This window comes from Phasianus colchicus, chromosome 18 (assembly GCF_987193195.1).
Source record: "Phasianus colchicus chromosome 18, bPhaCol1.hap1.1, whole genome shotgun sequence".
Classification (NCBI taxonomy): domain Eukaryota; kingdom Metazoa; phylum Chordata; class Aves; order Galliformes; family Phasianidae; genus Phasianus; species Phasianus colchicus.
The window spans coordinates 4,648,764-4,675,983 of record NC_143453.1 but is presented as its reverse complement, the minus strand read 5'-3'; the positions used below and the strand labels follow the sequence as shown (position 1 = coordinate 4,675,983).

Below are 27,220 nucleotides of genomic sequence, written 5' to 3'. Positions count from 1 at the left end.
CACGTGGAAGAGTTTAAAATAGCATCAAGTGCAGATGACTGGAGTCTGATATTTATAACTATCTACAAATTGTGCTTTGTACCAGTGGCTGTGAGATGGTGGGAAAAAATCATGAATGCACCTTGCAGGGCTGGTGTCAGCCTCAGCTCCTTTCACTTCATCCTTTAAGATGAAAATTCTCTTTACCAGGTTATCTCCTTTTTATCATGTTCTCACATCCCTTAAGTAACAGAGGGCTTCACTTGCTGTGAACTCTTTGATCTTCCAATCTCCTTCATGGAGATATTTGAGAATGTGAGCCTGGAGAATGCGTTACAGCTAACAGTGCAATCAGTTATAGAGAAGGACCTCTCTGGTTTCCCAACAGATAAAAAAAAAAAAAAAAAAAAAAAAAAGGAAGAAAAAACAACCAAACCCTGAAAAGTAAAAGTCTAGCATACATTCCTTCATGGTGTTATTACACATCCACTGTATGTGCAGCTCACAGCCGTTGGCTCAGTTGCTGATTCAGCACTTGCCACTGAAGCCAAGAGTAGAAAAACAAGCATTAAATCCAGCAGCTGGTGGACAGCTGCTTGGAGGCTTGCCTGGAGCCCTGACAGATACACTGGCTTTCCTGTGCACTTAACTTTGCACAGCAGGACAGACCTCACTTTTCACAAGCTTTGTGATGGATACCTGGGCCCTAACTCCTCCCTGAGAGGAAAGCTACCAAGACATCACAAAATAAGAGAGGTGTGTAATTATTTGTAAAGGAGCCATCCTTCAGGGCTGCAGTATTGCATTAATAATTTTATATATATATATATGTATTTTCCTGATTCTTCATTATAAAGGGTAAAGGAATGGAGGGGATGGGGAGTCACAGCACTTCAGTCTTTCACCCAAAAAGAAACAGGGGATCATTCAGTACAGTATAGAATGAAAGATCAGTGAAACTTGAACTGCTGACAAAGTCACTTGAGATCAAAATATGTAGACCTTCAGGGAACGACATGCATAGAGGTGCAATTAGAGAGTGCCAAAAATTGTTTTATCAAAGAAGTTTCCAACAAGAAAAGAAAAAGAGCCAGTGCTGGATGTCCTAGCTCCAAGCAACAGGCTGCTGGTTGTTCCTGGGAGAGCTGCCTCCCTTCCCCATTTTTCCAGTTTGAAGGTTTTCCACTCAGTATACATGATTACATATTCGTGGAAGCAGCCAGCTGGAAAGAGGTCTCTCCCACCTGAGGATCCCTGGGAGGCATTTAGGTCTTACTTATTTTTTGCAGTAGCAAACCAATAGAAAGAAGGAATGTCTTGCTTACAAACATTTTTCTTTTTTTCACTGATAATCATGGCAGCTGAAGAAGCATCAAACAGGGGGCTTACAGGAATTACACATGTATTTCTACTAGGTTCACATTGCTTTCTATACTTTACAGATGATAGCTTTGCTTCATGTGGGACCCATGAGCTATAACTACAAGTCCAGCAGGCATTATTATTTGTGCCTTGTATTATTTTGTAATGCCTGATTAGGAGGAATAAGAAACTGCTAGCTTAGGAAAAAAAAAAAAAAAAGACTGATAATTTTGTTTGAGGACAGAAAGGTAATTCTGCAAAACACCAGAAATGGAGCTGTGGGCTTTCCAGCAGCTTTACTATGGGGACCTGAGATGCCAGAACAGGTCTGTAAAAAATTGGAAGACTGCAGACAGATTTAAGTAATTAAGTTTAGTTAATTGCACCACCTTTTCTATGTTAGGCCCGTGGCTAATTCTGTATCTACATGAAGATACTGCATATCTCAGCTGCAACTGTGGTCACTTACGAAGCACAGAGCAGATGTACACAGCAGTGGGCTTGGCCATCTGTAACTGCTCAGTGCCTCCCGTTCTGAAGCAGTTCTAGACAGAGGAGTGAAAACCTGCACGAGAGACATTTTGGCCTAAGACAGCATTGGTGATGAACTAATAGTGAAATGAATAAATGCAGCTTCTGATTTTTTTTATTTTTTTTTTATTTACTGCCCCTATTTTATGAAAGAGTTCTTGCTTTGTCACTGACATGCACAGGATGGGCTCAAATAATAAATGAACCAACTGGGTGGTGAAGTCAATGACATGGGAAAGCATATTGTGCTACCCTTACCTCAACTGATTAAATGGATAAATTAACTGATTAAATGGATAAGTATCTTATCAAGTCTTTCAATTAATATAATTTTCAGAGATAGTTATAACAGCGTTATTTTAAAAAAATATTAAAATGGTAGTCATTTTTATCAGCTGATGAAATAGTTGCCGGTATCTAATGACTGCAGCAAATATGACTCCCTGTTTCTGCTTAAGTTCTTGGTGCTTCAAATTCTGTATATAATGTTCACATTAATAATGAGTAATTAATAATGAGTAATGAGCACATTAGTAGCACTAGGGAAATGTGTATGTTTGACCTGGCACATTTCCAGAAGCTAGACCTAATATTTTAGTCTGGCTTAAGTAACAGATTCCTTTCACTGCTGTGGATTGGGTTCTACTGGACTAGATGTTCTAGAAGTGAATGATCAAAAGGTTGTTTTACAAGAACGCTTTAATTCATTCACTTGGAAATCCTCATTCAGGAATGCATCTCTGGGTACAAAACACTAAGTTCTGTTCCTATCTGATAAATGCCTTTAGGCCAACTTCTGTGATTACAGCTCACTGGAGGAATTGGGCTCTCAACCCAAGACCAAAATTTACTGGGGATCACTTTAGATCACAAATCATCCCAAAGACAGCCTGTACCTTGGCAGCTTCATATTCAATTGAGACTTAAGAATTTTTCCCTCTTGGTAATAAAATAAGTGCTAAAAATGTGCAAAGCCCTGTTGTAGAATCTCACCCATTTTCATTGACTAGTGTAAGTAGCTTTCCTTGAGAACATGGCTTTCCATGGAAAAGGTGGAATCTGCAAAGCAGCAGGCCTGTGTGGGAAGCAGAGACTGATCTGCCTTCCATGCAGCTCCACTCACGTTGTGCAGCCATCTGGGCCCCGGGTCTGAGACATGTTTCTTCTACTTTCATTTTGAACAGAACTGCCAGGCCAAAGCATCTGAAGCAAAAAAGGACCTCACCTGCCTACAGTGCTGTATGCTTCTTTTCCTAAAGACTGTATTAGTTTCAACCATTCAATTGTGCTCATCTTGGCATGAGCGTATGCAGTGTGAACTGTAGGATAAAATTAACTTACAGCAGCTTTGCCAGTATGCTAGATCAGCAAACACAGCCAGGAGATTTGTCAATGCTACAATTTCTCCAGTTTCTTGTTTGACATTTTCTACAGTTCACTTTTAAATGTAGCAACAAATAAAATAAAATTCACATCCTTCTAACAACAAAGAAAATCTGAAAAAGTACACGTATATCTTAGGCTGAATTAAAACTCCATTTAACCTCATCTTCTTGTCTTCCCTCACTATTTGCAGTCTTTCAATCTGGTTGGTTTTCAGTCTTTTTTTTTTTTTTTTTTTTCATATATCAGAGCAGGTTTGTGTTAATTTTCAAGACAACATATCCTTCTGTGTCTGTATATCAGACACACGATTAAATTAGATATCTGGTTTCTTTGTGCCTCTCATTTTGATTTATTTTTTGACAATACTATAATAAAACCTATGTAGGAATTTTTCACATACATCTTGTTCAGTTATCCTGGCAAAGTTCAGAGAGCACTTTCTCCATCAATTCTATTTCTCCTACAGAACAAAACTGATGTCTGAGTAAAGTTAACTCAGTAGTTGTGAAAGTTGAACATTGTAATGGTTATTTTGCTATATAATTTCATACAGTGACACAGAATTCCAACCCCACAGAAAAGCCTTAGAGAAACAAAAAATTCAGATTTTTAACAAAACTATTTCTTGAGCTTCATTCGTATTGCTTTAATCTTTTGGCCTTCTGTCCCAGAGGAAAAGCAGAAGTTCTGGAAATGGAAAAACTGTGGTTTGTATTTCTCTCCCCTTAAAGTCTCTCAAGGCAATCAGCAGAACTAGCACAGAACCCTGCCACAGTCCCCTAAAAAGTATTCTTCCGAACAGTCAGGAAGCTTTAGATGCACAGTAACACCATCAACTGTAATCGCCTGTGACTGACACTTGCTACAGTAACTGTGAATGCTTTCTGAACACTTGATGTGCTTGGTATGAAGCAGAAAATCTAGTGTTGCAGTTAGTTCTTGCAGGTGTGCCAGTTCAAGTTCTCTTCTGGAACACAACAAGGCCATGGGTACTAGATCTGCTGCCTTCTGTGTGGGATTTAATTCACAACTTGTGGAAGCAGTGAAGTCAGCAGTCTATTGCGGCTGCACTCATCCCTTTTAGTCTCATGCTATCATTCCCTCTCCTGAGCAGCAGACAAAAAGGGAAAAAATTTGGCCTGGAGAAGCTGAAGCTGGGTAAAACTCATGGCTGCAAGCTTCACTTCTGCCATTATCTGAAGGCTTTAATTTCTTCTCTCAGTAATTGATCTGAGGACACTGGAGCGAGTTGCACATATGTCAGACTGTTTTCCTTCCTTCTTGCATTTTGGCAAAGTCTCCCCTGTGGAGGAAATTAATAAATTTCAGGGTGACATTTCCTTCTTCAGCCAAAAGAAGAGGGGAAAAAAAGCCTCCAGGTTCTTTCAGGTTCTTTTCATGCTTTAACTTTTTTTTTTTTTTTTTTTTTTTTTTTTTTTTTAATCTTTCTCTGAATAAAGGAAACGTACTTTGTCAACAGAAGTAAAAGATGGGAAATTTCCTAATTTGTGCAGTCGATATGCATTATGATCTGCTGAATGCATGTTGTTTGTGTACAAACACATTCACACGGGTATATAGGATGATCATGAATGTACCTGTATGCTAAGTGACGAATTTAGAAAGAGAAAGATGAATTACTTGGGAGGAGCAAGCAGCTGCAGTTCTGATGGCCACAATAAAAATCTGTATTATTAACATAATCAGACTATCAGTAGTTATAGCTAGGACATTTTTTTATAAGCCAGCTTTGCTTAATTACTTCTCTATTTCATCATCATTTTGTCTGTTTCCTTTTCTGTATGTTAATGTATGAATACTGCTTTATTAAAAGAAGGAAAAGTTGTTTTAATTTTGGAAACTACCTTCTGATGCACTACAAATGGTCAGCAATCCACAGATTGTGGGTTATGCACTACTACACCAGGGAGCGTATCTCATACTCAGCCCCACAGCTGTTGTGGTAAACTTCACTAAAGGATCTGAAGCTGACATCCATCAGAATTAGGAGTGCCTGTCTCAGTTTTTGGTTGACTTTCCCTGTCAGGATCACAGCTCCCAGCACCAGGCCCTCCCAGCCACCACGTGTTGGGTGCATTGATGGCACAGCACCCAGCATTTGTTGGTCTGACTGTGCCTGGCTCTGCTCCTCTTTTCACTTTCTACTTCTCCCTGTGTTGCAGTGCTGTTACTAAGCATTTCAGATAGCTGTCTGGACATCTCAAAGAGACAACTGAGGTATTAACAAAACATTCCCAATATATAGAATCTGTGTTTATGTATTATTTCACTGTGTAGCCCTGCATTTTACATCACTTTCTGGCCATGCTTCTTATTAAAACAAACATTGAAATCACTTTGAGTTGAAAACTGACATTTGTGTTGAAAAGGATTTGTAATGTGATTTAATTGCTTTATGTAATTGAAAAACAAAACAAAACATCACTGTTATGTGCTATAAATGATTCCTTTGTCTTCTACAAAATTTAATTTGTTTACATGCCCTGTAGCCATACTGAGAGAACAGAATAAATGGCAGTGCCTCTTTGGGTCTTTTTGAAAAATGAGTTGGGAATGGGAGAATGAGAGTGGCCAGAGGGCTATGAGAAGGAAGAGACGAGTGCTGAGATAAAAAGTAGCCCAAGGGAAGATTACAAGTCCTCAGAAAAAGAAATCAATAATGCTGTTAACTCTGCAGCTGCAAATACAACTACTTGTATTTGAAAACTTTCTCCCCTTGTTCATCACTATTCCGGTATATCTGGAATGCTCTCTGCCCTTTTGGAAGGGCAGCGTTTAAATGAAAATTTAAAACCCTGAAGATGCCAGGATAGTATAGGAGCACTGGAAACACCAGCTCACCTTCTTCTGCCATTGCTTCTTCAGTGCGATGCAGGATCTGAGACTGCTGTAATTCACAAGTAACTCAAACAACTTTCCACTGATGCTGTCTCCTACTTTTTCCTTTTTACCTCCCTAGACCTTTCACCTTTTGACTCCCCTGGGAAACCATGATGAATTTCCACCTGGAAATTTCAGGCTCAGTGTTAGATAGTCACTTTTTTTTTGTTGTTTTTGCTTATGGCCTTTCCTCCCCACCCTCTGAGACTTCTGACAAGGTCAAACAATCTATCTTTGTTTCTATGTTTATATCCGGGAAGCTCCCTCTGGTAGCACAATAGCATTTCAAATAGGACAGTTTGATGAAAACTGTAGATAAGAAAGATCCCCAGCCTGGTAAAATAAAAGATATGAAGAGAAATGAAAACGGTGTTCACACAAAATAAGTACCCACTACCTACTCTGGGGGTTCTGACCACAGAAAGCACACTACTAATGGCTCCACAGAATATAAGCTATCCTAGACAATGCTCTGTACTTCATCTTGCTGACCTATTGAAAGAGAAAGACTAAAGTGTCTTTGTTATATATTTTGCACTCAAGAATGTAGCAATAGCAAAGGCTAGCACCCTAAGCACACATGAACTGAAAACGCAATGACTGAGTCAAAGAAAGTCAATAAACATTAACTGGAAAGAAGAAGTTTAAGGGCCAATGAAAGCAGTCTTGTGTAGTTGAATATATTAATTGAATACATTAGAAGATAAGTGAAAAACTCAAACACAAAGATGTGAAACTGGAATGCTAGGAGTGCTTATGGGGAATATGGTGAAATAGCAGCCAAGGGGATCAGGAAGGAAGGCCTGAAAAGGAGGGAAGTGCAGGAAAGGAGGAAATGAAATCACAGGCAATGGGTATAAAAATGCCTCTTAAGTACTTGAAGGCAAGTGTAAAAATAGTAATGGAAACCTCTCTGGAAAAGAAAAGAGATCAGCTATGAGCATGAGAAATGTAGAACACCACCACAGCAATAACAGAAATGGAAAAGAAAAGCATACAGTGGTTTCTCTGGGCTCAAGCTAGAACATTGACCACTCTGTGCAAGAGTTAGTGCTTGCTTATGGAATTATATGATTGTTTTCTGTGTGACACTGAGTCCAGAAAAATTGGTGTCAATGTGAATTACAGCCACCCATTCTTCTGGAAGTTCAAGCTTCCATTCTTTGCTATTCTTGTTTACAAACAGCATGTTATTTTATCTGGAAATAATGAAATTATATTAAGATATAGTCCAGATATAGTTTTGGTTTGAAAATATTACTGATCAACTGGAAAGCACCTAATTAAAAAACTCAGTCACTTGAAGGAGGGAATGTCATATAAGTCTTATCACCTCCGAGCTACTGATCTTCCTCTGGAACTGAACCACCAAATTTTGAGTTTCTATTTCCACAGCATCCTACAGTGTGAAAGCAGTGACTGCGAGCAGTCTGGTTATCTCCATTTCAAGCACACAGGCCATGTAGTTTCTATTCATGGGAGAAATTTTAGAAGTTGGTTATGAAAACTCTTCTATTTCATAGGCTGTTTCAAAAGACCATTGGGAAACTTGGCTAATCCGATTGTGGGTGTGATTTAGAGTCACCTGGGACTGCTTTGAGCTATCTGCATGGGAGCAGCCTCTGGCAGGGTCCCTGCTGCTATGACTGTAAGATGTGGAGATTCCTGGCCAAATCTTTGCTTTGCCCAACCCACCCGCAGCCCTTCTATAGCTATTGCCCATAGTGCAAACCCCCACAGTCCTTGTCAGGAAGGCTAATGCAGAGAGATGGATTCAGCTGTGCACACTTTGCTTCCTTCCTGGGGACCTCCCTTAGCCTCTCCTGCCAGAACAGCTTTGCAGGTTTCCTTTATGACATCTTTCTATGGAGACAGTTTGAGTGGGCTGTAGCTGATCTTTGAATTTTCTTCTTTTCATTTCTCCAAGGAAAATAAATATACAATCAGAATTTTCTACTATGAAAATACAATCTCTCTATAGTAACACACAGAGCCATAGCTGCAAAGATAACATTTTTTTCCATTTTCCTTCCCCACTTTGCCTTTTCTGGTACAAGGCAAAATCCTAATCTTTAAAATGTTATTAGCATTCAAAAGTGAATTGTCTAAATCTGTATTTCCTTATTATTTTGAATTCTCATAGGAACTGGCCTGCAAATGTAGCACAGGTAGCAAAAGCTCTAATAATACCACTTCTGGGCTTTTTGTTGTTGTTGTTGTATTCTCATTAGTAAAGTGGATCCTAATAAGTTAGTCAGGTAAGGAATTTTTTGATGTCATCAAAACCTCAGAAATAGATACAACAGAATGACCTCAAGAATCCTGTTTTTTCTCTGGCTGTCAAACTGAGCGATTTCTCCCGAGCGCTATCAAAGACCATTAAAATCTCTTTCCCACTTTCCTTTTATCTCTAACTGGGGACAGTCATTTGCAAACACCTTTATGACTCTTACCCACAAAACTTCCTTATCTAACTGAATGTGAATCACTTCAAAAGGAGGCACATTTCTCCTGGCAACCAAAGCAGCAGCCTTAGCAACAAGACAGCTGGAGAATTTTATTTTCACTTAGTTACTTGTGGACAGTATGTTCTGTTTCTGCTTTCCCATGGCATTGCTCTTTCAGTGTTGATTTAGTATTGTGCTAGAAATGGTACAAGTCAGTCACTGGCGCACAGCAGAGACATCACTTGCAGGACAGCTGATGATTTTTATACCTATGATGCTGTTTCCTCTAAGAAATGGTGTAAGAGTACTGGCTGCTGGAAAGCTCAAAATGTGAATTTCCCCCATAACAGAATTACTACAAAGAAACGTGAGGAAGCTGATGGCTTCCAAAACATTGGCTTCCCCCCACAGAGAACATAACAGAGAATGATATTAAAATATTAGCTCTACAGGCTCACATCACAGCCTGTCTTAGCATCTGTTGATGCTGAGAACAGTTTGGAAAGTTGTTATGAAGTGACTTACACTGATTTTCTTAGCAGGAATAATTTTGGGAGGAAAGTTAAAGTGGGTGGAAGTGAAAAAATCAGAGCAATTTTGGGTATTACTCGGGCTAATGTCTTTATAGAACTGTTGAGGATGTTCAACAAGAAAGCAATGCTATGATGGCACTTATCAACAGACTGCTATTGTAATAGTTTTCCTGCCCTAATCCTGCATGTGGGTAAGGAAATGAGTTATATATTTTAACCTTATTAAGAAATTGAATTTACAGGTGTAAATAAATAAATAAGTGCATTCGCACCTTCACCCGAGTCTCCTCCTGCAGGGGCTGTTGATATCCTGCGTGCTGGTTTGACTCCTTTACTCGTACTCAAATTGAAGACCGAGTCGGATGAAATCCAGGAGCTAATCCTAGGCACACTCTCCAACTGTCTGCGTGTGGAAGCTTCTGAAGCTTTGGCAACTGATGCCATCACCATTCTGAAGGAAAAGCTCACACATCCCTCAGTGACCATCAGAAGCAAAGCAGCTCAGGTCATTTTAGAAATCGGGTAATGCAAATCTATAGTACTTATCCCAAGAAAATACTAATTCCATGACTGTATCAAGTCACATTTCACAAGTAATATCAGCCTGTATGCACATGCAATGCACATGCAGATAGAAGACTTCTTAAAGTATACTGCCACAAATCACTCAGAAAGCAAAAGTTAATGAGAAGTCATTCCTTCTCTTCCTATTTGTCTTTCTATACTAGCAATGAAATCAGGGCTTTTCCTGGTACAGCATCGCTAGGAAGAAAAGCTTGCATGAGAAATCATGGGCAAACAGGTAGGGAAGAAGCTCCCTTACTTTACAGGGCAACTGCTTCCTCAAAAAATTAAAGGTCTTTATATTAAATTTGTATATTAAACTGGGTGAAAGTCCATTGTCTGACAATCACACACAAAAGTGCTCAATGGATGTCTGGCTTAAAAAGGTCTGCAATTTTTGTTGTTTGGATAATAATTGGCACAAAAATCTTCTTAATTTCCAACAACAAAATTAGGTCTTAGAGAAGGAGACTGTAGATACAGTGAGTGATAGAAAAAAGTCAGGAATTGACCTACAGTATGGACATCCTCTGCTTTCTATGTCACTGCAATAGCAGGACAATGTTAAATATTCCCCACATTAAAGAGGCCGGAAAGAAAGACAGAATTGACCTAGAAAAAGAATTCCTTGCAGGCCACTAATACAGCACTTGGTTTAAATCTGTGTAGGATTCAACAGCCAGGTTTCCAACTAAAGTGCAGTTAAGACCAGCAGCACTTCTTTCTGAATCCTGTTCCTCGTTGCAAGTTTCTTGCAACTTTCTATGTACCATAACAGTAAATAAAAAAATCCAAACACCACTTAAAAATAGCCTAAAAATTGTTAAATGTCTGCACGTAGGTTAATATGATACAATCTGTGATGTTTCAGCAAGTAGACTTAACAGACACCAAGTATGAGCAGACATCCCCTCTCTCTTTGTGACCAGACCACAGTGCTTGCCATCTGTCTAACAGTCGGAACATTTTGACTCCAAAGAGAACAGTGCATAGGGCCATGTCAGCCCTGCTGTCAGGAAACAAAGGGCTACTGCAGGGGGCCAGGAATGGGGAGAAGCTATGGATGGTGACGTGGTTAGCAGACATCATTCAAGAAAGCATCTTCACTGTCTTTTCTACACAGTACCCATCCAGAGGGAAAAACCACAGTGTGTGAAGAGGTCATTCCACTACTGGTGAGCTTGTTAGAAGATACAGATCCTGAAGTCCAAGCTAGTGCAGCAGGAGCACTGATGTTCGCTACCATTAAACCTAAGGGTGAGAAGAAGAGGCGGGTCTGTTGGGCTGCTTTCTAGAAGGAAACTTAAAAACAAAATCTATGCCCCCATCCCCAACCCCACAAATCCTCAGTTTCTAACAGCATGAGATCTGTACAAGAATTTGTAAGATTAGGGCATTTCTTTACATCTGTCTAAGAACAGTTGCTGATACCACTGTGCCTAGAGATTGCAGTATATTCCACATTCCATTTTCCTGATGTAGATAAATAATTGCCCCAGCTGCGTCATTTCCCTTCAGAGTGCTGCACCAGAGGGGAACATTTTCTGTACACGTCCAGAGATCCAGATACCTGGAGCTGCTCAGAATCAGTCCTACCGAGCACTACTTCCTGGAAACCTTTTTTGTGGTTAGAGGCAGTTTCTCTGTCACAGCTAAGAGAGGAGAGAATATTATTAATGCCTGTTGTTCTCTCAAGTAAGTTACAAGACACTGAAAACACTAACTGCTGAATGTTCAGTGTGATGAGCGAATAATTAGAATTAAAAGACTCTTAATAACAGTAGTTGTGTTCCAGTCCTCCTCTGTAACTGTCCCCCCTGGTTTCCAAAAACAACACAGGCATGGATCTCTGTATTTGAAATGTCTTTAAAAATAAAAGAATGGAGGATATTCTTAAGGGCATCTAATCCCCCCCCAAAATAGTTTATCCTATCATTTGGTACATCGTACCTCCTTAGATGCTGAAATGAAATAACAACGTGCAAAGCACATAATGTTTACTGAGAAAGATCTATTTCCATAAAGATAAACAGCTAGCTGGCAGCTAGCTCAGGTCTGGAAAAGCAAAGCATGTCCTGCGTCACACCACACACTCTGGGGTGTTGTTCAAAGCTGTAACAGGGCAGGAAGTCAAGAGCAGCAATTCAAAATCTTGTTGATTATATGTAATAATACACTTTAAAGCCAGTTTATTTTTCTGCAGGGAGATGCTTAGCACTACGTGCTGAAGCCATTCCACGGTTACTGAAGTTGGTTGCTGAGGAAAACAGCAGAGCCCGTCTGAGTGCAATCAAAACCCTCACCATGCTGGCAGAAGTAGCTGAGGGTCGCAGGAAGCTCCTAGAACATACAGACACGTTTCAGCAGTGCCTGAGGGACCCCAGCGAGGCAGTGAAAAGAGCTGCTGAAATTGCCATCAGAGTCATCCAATGGAAACCTTTCTGAAGATGTGGCGTTTCACAGAGATCTATTGCCCTCTGTTGTTGCCTCACTGTAAAAGATGCATGATTATATGCAACGTTCAAAAGCAAAACTCTATTCTTCTTTCATCCTAAAAAGTCATTTGTCAGCAGTCTTATATCTGTGTTACAGGTCACAAGGAAAGTAATGGGGAAAAAGAAAAGCTAACAAGTCTAGCATACTCCACCAGGAGTTATCTCCTGAGATACCATACCAAGATTTTCCTGAGATATAAGAAATTGGAGTTTTGCTGCAAACATATCTTGAGCACAGGATTAGAATCATTTAGAGCATCACTGCTGGAAAAGCAATGGCAAAGTCACAGACTTTTCTGGGGTAACCTGGTAACACTAGTGGGAACAGAGCCACTAATAAAAGAGGCTCTGGTTAGAATATGGAAGAAACATGCCTCTACATCTGTGCTATTACCTGATACTTTGTAGTTTTGTACTGTAGTCTACCCTCTAATGAAGAAAATCAACAAAATGGAGGTACTGTGCCAGAATGAAGGAGTTCTACTGTTGTGGCTCATTTGAAAGGGATGGGAAGGGTCAAGAGGAAAGTCAACCTTATACAGTTTAGTCCAACAAGAGTTGGACAAGACAGTCTCCAGATGTTCCTTCCATTAGTATTCTGTGATTAACAGCTGTCTGAGCAGAGAGATGAGGAGATAAACAAAACAGAATTGAAAATGTCAGTTCCCTACATTGAAAAAAACTTGTATTTTTTCTCCTTTTTTTCCCACTTTTTTCTAATTCAATGGTTTAAAAAAAAATGACTTTTACTTCATAGAATTGAATATAACATCAAAAGTTCAAGCTGTCTGAAGCAAGCTTATCCAACAAGACATAAATTGCCTGAAGGAAAATAAGGCAGTTTCTGATTTTAGAGCTGATGAGCAGTTGAAACTGGGGAAGTTCAGTAGCATTTAACTCACCATGTAGTCAAGGTAGATCACTACTGATATTGCAAATTTCTCTGCAATTGCTAGTGTGTAACATGAGAATGATAAACAGAAGGCCTGGCAGGACAAATCCTGCCCACTAGTAGTGCTCAAGACAAGAATCATCGTGCAGCTGACTCAACTTCACAGGAAAGCCCACATTTCCACTCACGTTTTGCTGCTGAATAGCATTCTTCTAGAAAGAAGTTACCATGGCTAAAAAGAAGCTGCACAGATGGGGTTGTTTGTCATGCTGCACTTCCACTGTAGGAGCCCAGTGTTCCTCCCACTGTAAAGCACAATCTTATACTAGCCACTGTAGGTGCGATTAAAGTTAAAAGATGTTTCTTCCATAACCTAACCAGAGGGAGAATTTCCTCTCCTACAAAGATGTGATTTAAAAGCATTGAATCAGATGGATTCATTCCCTCTGGGCAGGGTCTTGCAGGGGCTTTGCCTTTTCAGCACACTTCATGTACGTAAGGCACTCACATGTAATAGATATAGATGCCTGAGTGCATCCAGTTCAATAAGAGAGAGACAGGCAGCTTAATAACAGGGAAACTGCTCAGCAAAGGACTGGGGAACAAGAGAGAACAGTAGTTTCACCTACATTTACAAAACTGCTGCAGGAAAATGCAGTAACAATCATTTTAGCTCAAGCATCTGTCACAGCCTTCCCCCCTGTAATTCAGGTATCGCATTTCAGCGAGTTAGCAAAATAATTATCTTGCTCAGATGAAGGAATAAGACTATCCCGACTGAACTGCTGTGACAAGAAGAAATTTAGCTGACTTGGACCTTAAGTACCACATCTGAGCTTCTCCTTGATAGTTGCTTTAAAGAACAGTATGAGCTGTTTCCAAATAAGACTCTGCCATGGTGTCTGTGTCTTGTCTTACATAAATGCACAGTACAAGAGCAGAGCAAAGCCTTAGCTGAGCTCTGGTGTGAGAGTGCCAGCCTCTTCCTAAATCTCCCTGCTTTGGCAGTGACTGGAAGGCAGAATAGAAGCTTACAGCTCTGAGACAGTAGTAAGGAAATAAAGCAATCAGGAATAACTCATTGAAAAAGATTTTTTAAAAAAGAGGAGTGGCAAAAAAAAACCAGAAATATTCAGACTTGCACAAAATGTGTTTGGAAGAGAAAAACAAGACAACAAAAGCCTAATGGCATGTACAGAAATTATCAGGTAAGAATTGAGTAGAAAATACACAGAACACAGCTGGATTTTTCAGGATTCGAATTCTCAGTATTTTTAGTTTTCACTGTTAAAACTTTCATTCTGTAATTTAGCATATAATCACTTTATGACTTTTCTTACCTAAAATGAAAAAAATCCTTATGATTAAGGATTTACTTTCTCCTCTGAGGTACATTATGTCTTGAATCTAACAGAGAACAGGATGTATTGAAGTTACACAAACACTAATGTGTATGTTAACCCAAGATATCCTTTGATCTTAGCAATGCTTTACTTCTATCAGTGATTGCTTAATTGCTGAGTATCACCTTGTCCTTAAGGCAGAGCACAGAAAGAAAAATGCATATGAAACTCTTTGACGAGTGACATTCTGGTGAAATGAACAGGTCACCTATAATAGCAAGTCCAGTGGTAGGAACAGTTTTGGTCATATTCCCCATGAATTTCCCCAGCAAGACAATGACACTGATGTTACGTGATCCTAAATGGACAACCCAGAGAACAGAGAGATTTCTAGGAACATTCCAACCTGTATTCCATGATTCCACATCACAGATTTAGTCCTAGACATGTTTGTTGTGTCCCTTACATTTGAGAAGTGCCAGGGCTACCATAGCTAACTGCCCACTTTGAGATGAGCCAACAGACCTTAATTTGCACAGCTTGGCAATTAATTGGCACTCCAGACATCAATAAAATGATTGGATCAAAGAAACACAGCAACATGACTGACAAACACTTCCCTTTGAACTGACCTATCTTTCAGTCAGTTATACTCAATAATAAAGTTGCAACAGACTCGGTCACCCAAATGCTAACTATCCTTTTGTATTGCTTCATACGTGTTACAAACACTTCAATTAACATGTTAGGATCTGGCACTGTCACACACTATAATTAAACTCATTGCTTCAAAAGAACACTGTGCATATAGCAAGTCTTTAGCACTTTCTGCTCCAGTGTTCTACGCTATGACAACATCAGCACCTCAGCTGATTTGAACATCAATGGAAAATGATTAGCCTTTCTGGCTTGAAGCCAACAATGATTAAGGCCCAGATATAATTACTGTCCTAGGTCGATACTGGAATTAATTCACTTGCACCCTGCGCAGATCAAGCTTTCAAGTCGGCTGCCTGACATCTCCCACTGACATCAGCAGAAGAACAGACACATTCCTGGGAAGTGAGATCCTTTTCACAAGCCTTGCGCACAGCATCCCACACAGGTACAGCTCATTTTGAATGCAAAGATTAATATTATTTTTTTCCTAGCAGTTTCCAGGAGGTAAAGAATATTATGTCCTTTGTTTTTGCAACTACAGCCTCACTGACCTGTCCTCGTTTGGTTTTGAAAGTCCAGGAGCTAGAAACCATTCTGCTCTCATATAAATCCTGCCCTGGGAAATAGCAGCTTTTAATCTATCCAAGTTCCAAAGCAGGGAGTACTTTTGCTTCCCACCACTGTACTTTCTATTTAAAAACAAACAAACAAAAAAAGGAATAAAATTCATATTAAAAATGCTAAGTGAGATTTCTGTCTCTAGAACAAGTACAGAGTTCAGGTCAGTCAGGTTTGGTTGACATTAAACCAGGAGAGGATTTATTTTCTGTGGCTACACGCAAAGCTATATACTGAAAGATTCAAGCCCAGAGCCTACTTTTAGGAATACTATTGTGTCAAAATTTGTTGACTTGAATGAATGACAACTATTGCAGCTGTCTGATTTAAATGCCATTTGAAAAGAAGTTCTTAAAGTCATAAGTTCTGACACTATAACAAAATAACAAAAAGGGGAGCTCGTGCCTACCTGAGCTGGAGGCTCTTCCAGGTTCCCCAAGGCAAGCAGGGAGCTGCTGGCTGCAGCACATACAGCTGCTGGGGCCTGAGCACTGCCAGGTGAGCAGGGGTTGGGCTCCACAGCACCAGAGGAACTCTTCTGCAGCTTGCTGTGGTAGATAACAACAAGATTGAGTGTTCCTCAGGAGGAAAAAATAATCTGGCCTGTTTTATTAATAGCAAGGGCAATAACCTCAGGCACTAGTGATGGTAGCCTTTCATCGGCTAGATATTGGAATGAGTCAAGTTGTGCTCCATTCTTTACATTCTCTAGAACAGCCCTGAAAAACATGCTGCATAAAAGATGTCATGGATCACCAAGTAAACAAAATGGTTTGGTTTGGAATTGCTCATCTTTCTTAGCCACGTATTGCCCTCTGCTGTTCCACGTGTGACACCGCCTGCGGGGCTGAGCACCGGGAGCTCATCCTGAGCCATTCCCTCACATCTCACTGCCTCCCAGTAACACTGCACATCCAGAACACAGAGAAAGAACATTAATCCTCCCTCAGAACAGCTTACCTGTGACCCTGCTCCCTGCAGTGTGACTGCCAGTGAGCAGCAGGCTCAATGCCCCTCCAATCCAGCCCTTCAAACAAATGACTTGAGAGCGAATGCAGCTCTGCACTCTGAATGGCAGCCACCACCAGTGGCACACACCTCATCTCTGCCCTTTGTTGTTGTGTTAGTTTTACTTCATATAATTTTTTCCTCATTTTGGCAGTGGAAAAAGTGACTCAAGCAGGAGCAAAGCTCGTTAGTGATGGCAGCTGCTGACATTCCTGGGTCCAGGACAGTCACCTGTGCTGAGAGAACTCAGCCTTGTGCTCTGTGCCCTAATGCACCACAGACATACTGGTTAAAACCAAGCTGTGATTACTGCACCTGTATTCCAAGTTAAGCCACAGACCTACACTCCCTCTTTAACCATTGCACACCAAAGCATGAGCTTTTGCCACGACAAAGCTGGAAAAAAAAAACCAAATTCTGAGTTCTAAAAAGAGTGTTATAACCAAAGTAGTTAACATTTGTGAGGAAGTCCAATACATTTGTTGAGTGATACAGAAAAATGAAAACATAAATGATGAGAGGTTACCCTTCTTAGGATCAGGCCTGAAAATAATCTAATTCTCAAATAAAATACCTGACTTGCCTTGCCTGTGTTCTTTATATATCAGTGTTGCAATTGGCCTACAGTGCTACTAGGTGAATTTTTAATTGCAATTTATCTTATTTTGTACAGTCTATTTAAAATAATTCTGTATGTCTAACTATAACCCACTGAAGTAAGTTGTAACCCTACATCTCACCTGCCAGGGTAAGCTAGGATGTTTCAGGATCACCTGAAACAGAGCTGTGTTATGCTGCACGTGATGCATGTACACTGCTATCAGCCAGAGACAGCAAGTGGAGAGACACATTACAGAAGGATTTCCAAACTTCCAGTCAAACATGGGAACAAGAATCCCTGCCCAGGGCAGTGTAAGCATCTTTGGGGTTTTCTCTTTTTCTCTGTGTGCCCCACAGCAACAACCGTTCTTCTGAAAAATGAAGAAAATTCACTTGCTTCCTTAAAGCCATGATGTTGCCCTTGAATGCAACACCTACCAAATTTAGGTGACATTTGTTAATCTATTAATTATTAACATATTAATCTAGAGATACCCGTGGTAAAATTGCGTGGCTATGTGAAATCCTACAGAATTAGAGCACTCCAAACAGGAGTCAGACTACAAGGAAACGTTTGAACCTTGGTCTCTACAACAGGCAGTTCTTAGACCTGAACAAAAGCAGCTTGTTGGGGACGTACAATGAATGGCTCTGTCAAAGAGTTAATTTTTCAAAATCCTTTAACCCTGGGAAAGAAGATGAAGTGACAGTGACTGATTAATGAGGAGGTCATCTAAAGGCTGATCGGGCTAGCAGGAAATCACTTGTGCTATTTGCCTTCATCCAAGTGGTTGTGTAATTTCACTGTATTTTCCTTCTGTAACAAATAGTTACAAAAAGTCCTTGTGACAACAAGGAATCTGGGCAGTCCTCTTCTGGAGGCTTTCTTACTTGTTTGTTGTCCATTCCTATTAAGCAGAACCAAAATCTAGACACCAAATTAAGTTTCTCTGATTTCCATTACATTCTTTAGAAGTCTCATCGTTTTGTGGACACCAAATGCTTCAAAACATACAAATACTTTAATACATAAATGACTTCAAAGTCTGTTAAATACAATTCATTCCATGGTCTTTAAAATACTCTCTCACTTATTAACTGCAAGAAAAAGCTTGCACTGATATTTATATAGTACTGATTTAATCTGGCTCGTGCAAACCTTTTCAGTATACTGCAGGGTTTGTAATGAGGGCCAGCAGAGCACTTTGTTTTTGATGTAAATAAAGAGAAGATATTGTGGGATGATAAAGTGAGGACTAAAGCTGGAGGAGCTGGCAGCGACGTGGTGGGACGTACAGAGGTGACAGCAGCTTTATTGAGATGCACCTGTCTCAGGGCACTTCTGCTGCAGAATGCTGTGGGAAGACACACGGTGCTGAAATGCTTTGAAACAACACAGCATGCCATGGTACATGTGCAACAGTAACAAGGAATTGTGCTGTAGCTTGACTACAGAAGCTGGTGTCTTCTTTCTACATTTGATTCCCCAAGAGGCTGAATTACCCATAGATTAAGAGATTTATTGCTTTCTGACTTGAAGTGTTACACTGTCTTCTCCTGTATCTCCAGCAGGTCTCACACTTAGCAAGTGGAGCCAATCAGACTGCCTTAGCTGGTATCCCACAGCTGTGGCTGTTCTCCTTCATGGACTCACACTGTCATCCTGAAATTTCATACAGCATGAATTGTATTTCTCAATGCAGTCTTCAGAAGAAAGATTTATAGTCTTTCAGTGAAGTGGTACAAAGCCCTCAAACATTCTGAAAAGAAAAATGCAAAACCAGTACTCATGCTTTGGACTTTCAACAATGTTCACGGATTGTTTTGTAGTACAGCTCATAGAAAGAAGCAAAACATTAACACCATCTCCAGGATAAAGAGGTCCTAACAACTGTGGGTAGAGATTAACTTCGACATACCAAGATGGGAATCAATCAGTAATAAATAAATAAATATATATATACACACATACGTATATTCTGATATATAATATATATGTGCATATATATAATGTAGTGTATGTATATATAATACATGTATTTTGTATAAAAAAAGTTTCACATTCAAGTATAGATACACATTAAAATATACAAGAGGGGACCGTTTGAAGTTAACCTTAAGCAGAGAACCTATCATAAGCAGAATTCCTGACAGGATAACTGAATCCTGTTTTGACCAGTTTCAAAAGGCAGTCAGTTCAGATGGTTCATTTCCACTCATTATTGAGAAACACAAGATGATGAAAAATATCGTAGAAAATGAGAGTGGAAAGAAGTGACAATGGAAAATTAGATGCAGTATCAAATGCACTGATATATACAAAAGCCCTTTACTGCTGTGCTTGGAGAGAACAAAAGTGATTTTTTAGTTTGGCCCACAATGTGGCCCCTCAGTTGTTTGTTGGTTCTTTTTTTTTTAGTAATCAAATTATCATAAGCAATGGAAAAAAAAACCAACCTGAATGATCAGAAGAGTTGAAAATTAAAACAGTATCATTGGCCCCAAGAGATAATTCACAAACCCTGATAAATGGCTCATGAAATGAGCCAATGGTTCGTGCAGTCTTGTTCTGCACCTAAAATATGAAATGTATCATGAGGAGAATATTGGATGGAAATTCTGAACCTCTATTAATCCTGGACTGATTCAATTTCCAAACGGAAATTCTCTTTCTTGAACTCCCAGTACTCTTGATCTTGAGATTGTTGAAATTATGATCACAAAATCAGTAAGTAAATTACCCTGATTTTTACAAACTTAGAGCATGAAAATACTAAATGAATCTGTGTAAGTTTACAACTCATTGTTTCTGCTTGACAATACAGTACGATTTCAGAACTGCAATCAGAGGCTTATGCAAAAAAGGCATGGCAAAATACAGCCACAGTCAGTAGGATGATGCCATTGATATTCACAACATTCCTCCAAAGCGGCACTTCTGATGTGTCAGTCAGTTTCTTCTTCAGAGCTTCCTCTTCCTCCTTGCTCAGTTTGGGTCCCTTTTGTTGCTCTAAGCCACAGAACCAGTTGTAAGCTTTCCTTAGGCATCCTGGCTCTTCACTTTCCTCTGAAACTGGAAGGAATAGCGTACTGGTCATGAAATGTAGTGTAACACAAGCAGTCCATGCTTACAAGTTCCCCGTGACTGAGCTCCATCCTATATTTAATATAGTAGCTCTGATTTATGGTCTTACTTGCATGGAAGCTTTTAAATACATTACAGGGCTGTACAAGAATGAAATTAATATTGTGTTTTCACAGCTCACTTGGAAAAAAGTGTGATTTTCTGAATACTGCAAGAAGGCCTTCTACAGCATAGAGACTTGATCTGGTTGTGAGAAGCAGATCACGCTGTTACCTCATTTTTTCCCTACTTTCTATACTTTTAATTAAACAACAAATAGATGAATTATAGAATATTTATGAAAAGGAACCTGGCAGCAGAATGAGAAGCCCAACAAAGGAAGCAGGAGATTTTGCTCAGATGGATGTCTGGCAATTGGTTTTCCTTTTGTCCTTGCTCCTTCAGTCCTGGATACTACGCTCTATTTCAAAATGAATTCTCCTTGTTTCATTGCAAGTGCCAGAGTTGCATGCAATTTTGCCAGTGCACACCACTGCTAACATAAGCCTAGAACTGGCACCTAGCCACCTAGAGAACAAGTATTTCTCCTGTCACTTCTGATCTGCACTAGGACTCTATTTAAAGGGCACCTTACCAGCCCTTTAAATCTGGGCTGAGGTTTTGTTGGTGGGGCGTATTGTTCTATGAAAACTATGCAGACTATTGTCTGTTCAGGAATGGAGTAGGGATTCCAAACATATTGATGGCATCTCAGATACTGCAACAGACATTATTAAGCAGTTACCTGATTCCTTATCTTTTTCATCAGGTTTCTCCTCCTCATCATCTGCATCGAGATCAATACGTTCCTCTTTGCTGTTCCGCAAAGTCCAGCACAAGCGATAAAGCTGCCATTAAAAAAAGAAGTTTAAAACTAAATCCTGAGTACAGAGACCACAGCATCCCAAATGTCTGATAAGTCAGTGCCTTAGAACGTTAAGAGTCACTGAAGCTCAGTGACAAATAAAGACTATCTCCTTTGGTTTCTTACAAGGACTATATGATGTAGATAGATGAAATGTGACAATATACCAATTAACAGTGTTTAAAACTAGTGATAAACTTCATTTCTCTAGGAGCAGAAGTGCAGTAATACTCACATGTACATCAGGAATTGGTTTAGTCATGAAGGAGACTGCCAGGATAACGATGGCAGAAATCCCAAACAGAATAATTGCAAAATAAAGGTAGTGAATCCCACAGATGATGAACGGGCAGTTGGAAGGGGCCACACAGCTACCAGTTCCATAGGCAAACTCTGATATCATTCTACCAAGTCCAGCCAGCAGCCCAACCACGAGGCCCCAAAAGGCACCCTGCAGAAAGGGACAGAAGTTAGCAAAAAGAGCACACTGTAACTCCTGAAGAGCTGCTGGGGGAAACATGCAAGTTTGACATGTTACCTTGACTTTGGCAATTTCAGCCATTCCATGAGTTCGTGAAGTCAAATAACTAATGACTGTAACACAAACCTGGAGATCCCAATTTAAACATATTCTAGTTCTGATGGTTAAAAACAAATACAGTTTTAATTTTTCAGTGGTCAAAGTCAGAAAAAGTTTTAGAAGTAGAATAAGGTAGTTAATTCAAGTTCTAGCTAAAATAAAAATGTTTCTGAACAAGAAATACTGATAAATCATATAAACAATTACAATATTGGAGTTCATTTTATGCATTTTAAGCTTTGATACTTATCTGTACTACTTATCCACCTTTGAAGAATGCTGTGTACACAAACACATGAGGATTATATTAAATTCTAACTCAGGCAAAATTCCAGCTGCAATCACAGATCAACTGCAGATTTCCACAAAAGGCACACAGATTCAACCCATCTGTGAGATGTATCTATACTGGGATAGCATATAGAACATCCCTTTGTGCATAAAGCAGAATCTTTTGGACATACACACAGATAACCACTGAAATGGTCTTGAGGGAAAGCAGTCAGAAAATGTTTCATCCAAATTAAAAAACAGAAAGATGCCTTTCTCTCTGTAGGCTTTCTCATGAAACTATTTCTTCTTGGAGCAAACCTGAGCCATTAGCAAATATTATTCCTAGCACTATAGGAAAGAAACTGAAGTCCTGAATATTGAGTCTTCAGAATGTTTGAGATCCCAGTTAATGTGGCTGGCTTATGGTCCCAAAGCATAATCCAGACCTCATCCCTTCTGATTTACTTACTTAAATATCTCTCAATTCACTGTTCTAAAAATAAAAATCAGAAATTCCTAGAATGGATCCAAAAAGCAATGGGAAATAACAGAGGAATCAACAGTATATTTGTTGAAAAGCTTGCTGACAAATGTACAGAACATCCAAGACAAAGGTGAAAAGTGATATGTTTGGTTAAAAAAAAAAAAAAAAGATAACTAAAGCAACATGCAGCTTTATTATTTCCTGGGTTGTACTTGCCTGCTCATTTACTCGCTTGCAGAAGACAGCAAGCAGGAAGACAGCAGCAATGGGAGGTCCCAGGTAGCTGGTAACTGACTGAATGTAATCAAAGAGCTGCCCGCTTTGAGCTGACTGCACCACAGGAACCCAGGCGATGCTGATGCCAATTAAAACCACCATAAATGCCCTGCAAACATAGCCAGATATTCTATTAGCCACCTGCTAGGAAGCATCTATCAGAAACAGCAATTAATCAATAATTTAAATGTCTATTTTGTATTTCAACCAGCAAAATCAATGAAATGGCCAATTACCATTGAACAAACAAAAGTAATTCAAGTTGGGCATCATGTCTGTCAAACACCAGTCATCATACAGCTAAACATGCAATTAAAACACAGAAAATAACTTTTTTCCTTTGTTATGACTAGAGATGAACCAATAGCAAATAAGCTAGAAGAACTAGTTAATTGATGCTGTGTATGGTGCAGCATAAAGCCTACGAAGGTATCTGTAAATAGTTCCCTTTGAACAGCAGTAGGAACTAAGTGTTGAACATTTGTTTAGCCACTGTCTATTAAATTGGACATAAGGTCTGAAAATTATTATCATAAAATATCCAGAAGGGAAAGCACACATGGGACAGCCTGCCTGGCCACAGGAGGCCACTGCTGCACTGCCTGAACACTGCAAATACAGATTTTCACTCAGGCACTTTTTTGGAGGCTTCTCAGGTGCATTTCTGCCTTACCTTCCAGCTAACATAAGTTCTTTCTCTGATGGTCGTTTTCTAATTTTGGTGTAAATGTCCATAGTGAACAGCGTACTAGCACTGTTAAAAATGGAAGTCAAGGAGCTCATAAGGGATGCCAACATGACTGATAACATCAGACCTCGTAGACCTGGAAAACAAAGACACTCCATACATTAGGTGGGATGGGCATTCAGTGAAGCGTGTCGATACACAGCACCATCCATAGAGACTGCCTGATCCCTTCAAGTCAGCCAGCTATGTGTATGTCTGGCACATTTATGTGCTGATGCCTGCCTGCCACTCTCTTGCAATGCAAGCAGAGTGATGCTGCTGAGCTTCAGAAAAGCTATTTACAGCAGTGACAGGACAACGTTTGAGCTTTTAGAGTGTAGGTACTTCCTGTAGGAATGCTTTCAGATTAGATGCTGAAATGAAAACTAACAAGCAGACTTCACCCACAGTTATAAAATCATTTCTCTTGAATTCAATGCAGTGCTCGGTTGCCCGTGGTATATTTGTAAATCAGATGACAAGTTTCTTTTACTGATTAAACATCAAGGTACTGATTAAACAGGGGTAAAACCACTTTTCTAAGCAGCATGACCTAATCAACATATTATGGGGAAGTATGATAGTACTTTAATAAGACTATCTTCAACATTTATGAAACAATGGGGAATTATAAGGAGATCAAGGAAGTACCATGGTTTGCATAATACCATAATCTGTTTTTCTAGCCTTCTGAATCAGCTTTGGTTTTCTGCAGAAGTTTTTCTTTCTTTTCTCTATAGTCTTCTACAGATTGGTGCCTCATTCTCTCACTGAACAGGTGTTATATGGGACAATGTCTTCTCCCACCTCAGTGGGGTTGGCATGAGAACTGCAGGTGTACACCTACAACTCAGACATCCTGAGTCCTTTATAAAACAGGCAAAGTAAGTTACTGTTGACCTTCACAGGAAGGGGGAACAATTAGAATGTCATTGCTCAGTATCTGCTGAGAGTTGACATTGTTGGCATGCAACTATTCTGCAGCTACAGCCACAACCAATTAGGATTACTTACCCCTTTGACTAAGAGTAAATATTTTAGCAAGATTTTTTTTTTAGCTAAATCTGAGACTTGGGCTTTCCCTCGCTCATTTTTTACAGTCTGGCAGCCTCACCTTTCCTAAAACAACAAACAAAAATAGTGTCTTACCATTTGGCATAAGCTCTACTACCATTTTTGGATAAGCAATATTTGTACAGCCCACGGAGGTGCCACAGGCCTGCATGCAGACTTCAGGCACAGCACAAGCCACCACATCTGAGAAGAGGATAATGAGACACAGTTAGACAAGGTCCTATTAACAAATATGCACCAAACCACTGGACTGACATGTTCTATATCATCCTTGGTCTGCTAGCAGGATGGAAGGTGATTCTAAGCCACCATTTTCTCTTTCCTCTCTAAAAAAAAATTACTAAAAATTGCTGCAGATCAAAAAATACCAGAATTAATTTCTCAGACCAGAACTCAGTAACACAAGAAAAGCAAGTCAAATAAAAAACAGAGGAACACAGTTTTCATTCAACCTAAACACCTCTTCTCTGCCTGTGGGTTTGTGGATTTGTTCAGTGTAGTCAGTATTTGTGCCTGAACAACTGTATGACAAGACAACAATCTAACAGGTATTTAGGACAGAGAAAAGAAAATTGAGAGAGATTGCCAGTGAAAGATTGGCAGCAGGAGGAAATTTGCATCCCTGTAAATACATGTGTATACCTGGATACAAAATTCGGCTGATCATTCCAGGCATCACTATGATAAACATGGGCAAGAGCTTCAGGTATCCACACATCACACACCCAGCCTTCACATGGGACATGTTCTTGCCAGAGAGACATCTTTGGACAATAACCTATCAATGAGACATGACAGGCACACATGACTCAATCAATACCATGAACACACCAAACCACATTCCAGACACAAAGTACTCCCTAACCTGGGTGATGGTGAAAGAGCCTATTTATGATTTCCAGGTAAACATAACCTCTACCAGGAAAACATAAACACTACATGAAAATACATTTAAAATAAGTAAAGGAAAATAACATTTATTCAGCACATGTTCAAGAGCTAATACTCTTTTGTTCTCGAAAGTTATTTATAAAGCAAGTCAAGAGACAAAAAAGAAGAAAATAGATATTTACATTGCTTTTTAAATTTGCTTTATAAACTATGAAAAATTATCCTTCTCACAATTCAGAAAGCAGAGAGATCACTCTCTTCAGATTGAACATCTATGTATGTCACAGTTACAGGAGCACACTTTTCAACTTTCATGCCAGTGTGATCTCTCTGGGAAGCTGGATGATAGCTCTTAGGGGAAGGAAGAAGGAACTGACTGAAAGACCAGTCTGAAAGACCAGACTGAAAGAACCAGACTGAAAGACCAAATGTATAAAGAAAATCCACTCAGAACTGTGCACGCAAAGGTGGAAGCTACACAAACAGGAAACAAACTGGGATGACTGATTGGGGAACCATCCCAGTCCAACCAAGACCATCTGATATGAGGTTTCTTAAGTAAATGTTCACATTGCAAACTCTCTCCTTGTTCTTATGCAGAATTATAAATTAAACAACGTGAGAAAGGAATTAAACACTGTATCTTCTGAGCAGTTTATAAGAACCAAAGGAACACCATTTCCATTTTCTTGCACACATATGGTCCAACGGCCCCAGTATGGAGCCATTTAATGAAGGAGGAGTTTAGAAACCAGAAGCTGGAAATACTCTGACTAGTCCTAAAATAACTGCTATTTCTGTGACCTAGTTTTGAATACCAATCTGTGGGGAAGAGAAGAAGCAAACATTACTCTTAGATCATACTAGAAGTCTGCAGAGTTTTGCGTTCTGCATTTCCAAGGCATATAGCTTCCACATTACCTGATCTGTGCACCAGTACCACAGAGTAATGATGCTCAAACCAATAGTAAGCCCTGGCCATGGCAGATCTCCAGTGACAGCATCTCGGAAGATGTGAAAAGCATCTGCTCGAGGAGTATAGCATTTTGAATCAATCGTACTATTTCCATAGGTGATATTGGATGGAACTGCAGTCATATACTTCTCCATGAATGCATCATACCCTCCAACCTCTCTAAATGCTGAAAAACAGAAAGCAAAAGAAGTGATAAAGGATGTAACACTGACATCTCAAGTAGAGCCAGACAATGTGAAGAGAAAAACACTGTAACAGTGATGAACAAAACCCTAGAGAGTATATATATATATGCATTTTCAGAAAATAGTATGCAGTGTTATGTAAGCATTCACACCATGAAGTATTCAAAGTGACCTTCATTTTTTGGTTTCTGTGTATCTTTCAAAGACTGATTTAAGCTCCACAGTCTCAACATCTCATATACATGCATTCTGAGAAGTAAATTGAAGATTATTTCCGCACTCTATTAACCCAGGGAAAACCAAACAGCAGGATCTTACCAGTTACTTCTGTTGTAACAGTGGTGGATTAATCTAATTTCAGTGAAAGACCTGTCTAGAGGAAAACTAAAAACTGAGTAGCTAGAAATGGGAGGAACTGAAATTTAATAGAATCTTATCACTCCATC

The 27,220-nt window shown here is 39.6% G+C and overlaps 2 protein-coding genes and 1 long non-coding RNA gene across 8 annotated transcripts in view; 1 reads left to right on the top strand and 2 right to left on the bottom strand.

The window, feature by feature from the left end:
• The window catches only part of RSPH14 (radial spoke head 14 homolog), a 73,363-nt gene extending 57,825 nt beyond the window's left edge, over window positions 1–15,538 (top strand). For all 3 annotated transcript variants that reach the window (XM_031592303.2, XM_031592304.2, XM_031592302.2), the window contains exons 5-8: window positions 9,436–9,661; window positions 10,827–10,960; window positions 11,907–14,298; window positions 15,388–15,538. In XM_031592303.2, coding sequence (XP_031448163.1) covers window positions 9,436–9,661; window positions 10,827–10,960; window positions 11,907–12,148 — 602 coding nt within the window. In that variant the 3' untranslated portion in view covers window positions 12,149–14,298; window positions 15,388–15,538. The remainder of the gene's footprint in view (window positions 1–9,435; window positions 9,662–10,826; window positions 10,961–11,906; window positions 14,299–15,387) is intronic.
• Window positions 3,475–19,341, bottom strand: LOC149915511 (uncharacterized). Its single transcript, XR_016458712.1, has 3 exons — window positions 16,672–19,341; window positions 16,121–16,259; window positions 3,475–4,561 (listed from the first exon to the last, which is right to left on the bottom strand). It is a non-coding gene; the product is annotated as an uncharacterized LOC149915511 (long non-coding RNA).
• Window positions 19,342–19,831: 490 nt separating this feature from the next.
• The window catches only part of SLC5A1 (solute carrier family 5 member 1), a 48,118-nt gene continuing 40,729 nt past the window's right edge, over window positions 19,832–27,220 (bottom strand). For all 4 annotated transcript variants that reach the window (XM_090120837.1, XM_090120841.1, XM_090120838.1 and 1 more), the window contains 8 exons: window positions 26,535–26,755; window positions 25,365–25,500; window positions 24,798–24,905; window positions 23,595–23,745; window positions 22,862–23,030; window positions 21,544–21,759; window positions 21,189–21,291; window positions 19,832–20,392 (listed from right to left, as the gene is read on the bottom strand). In XM_090120837.1, the coding sequence (XP_089976963.1) occupies window positions 20,172–20,392; window positions 21,189–21,291; window positions 21,544–21,759; window positions 22,862–23,030; window positions 23,595–23,745; window positions 24,798–24,905; window positions 25,365–25,500; window positions 26,535–26,755 (1,325 nt within the window). In that variant the 3' untranslated portion in view covers window positions 19,832–20,171. The remainder of the gene's footprint in view (window positions 20,393–21,188; window positions 21,292–21,543; window positions 21,760–22,861; window positions 23,031–23,594; window positions 23,746–24,797; window positions 24,906–25,364; window positions 25,501–26,534; window positions 26,756–27,220) is intronic.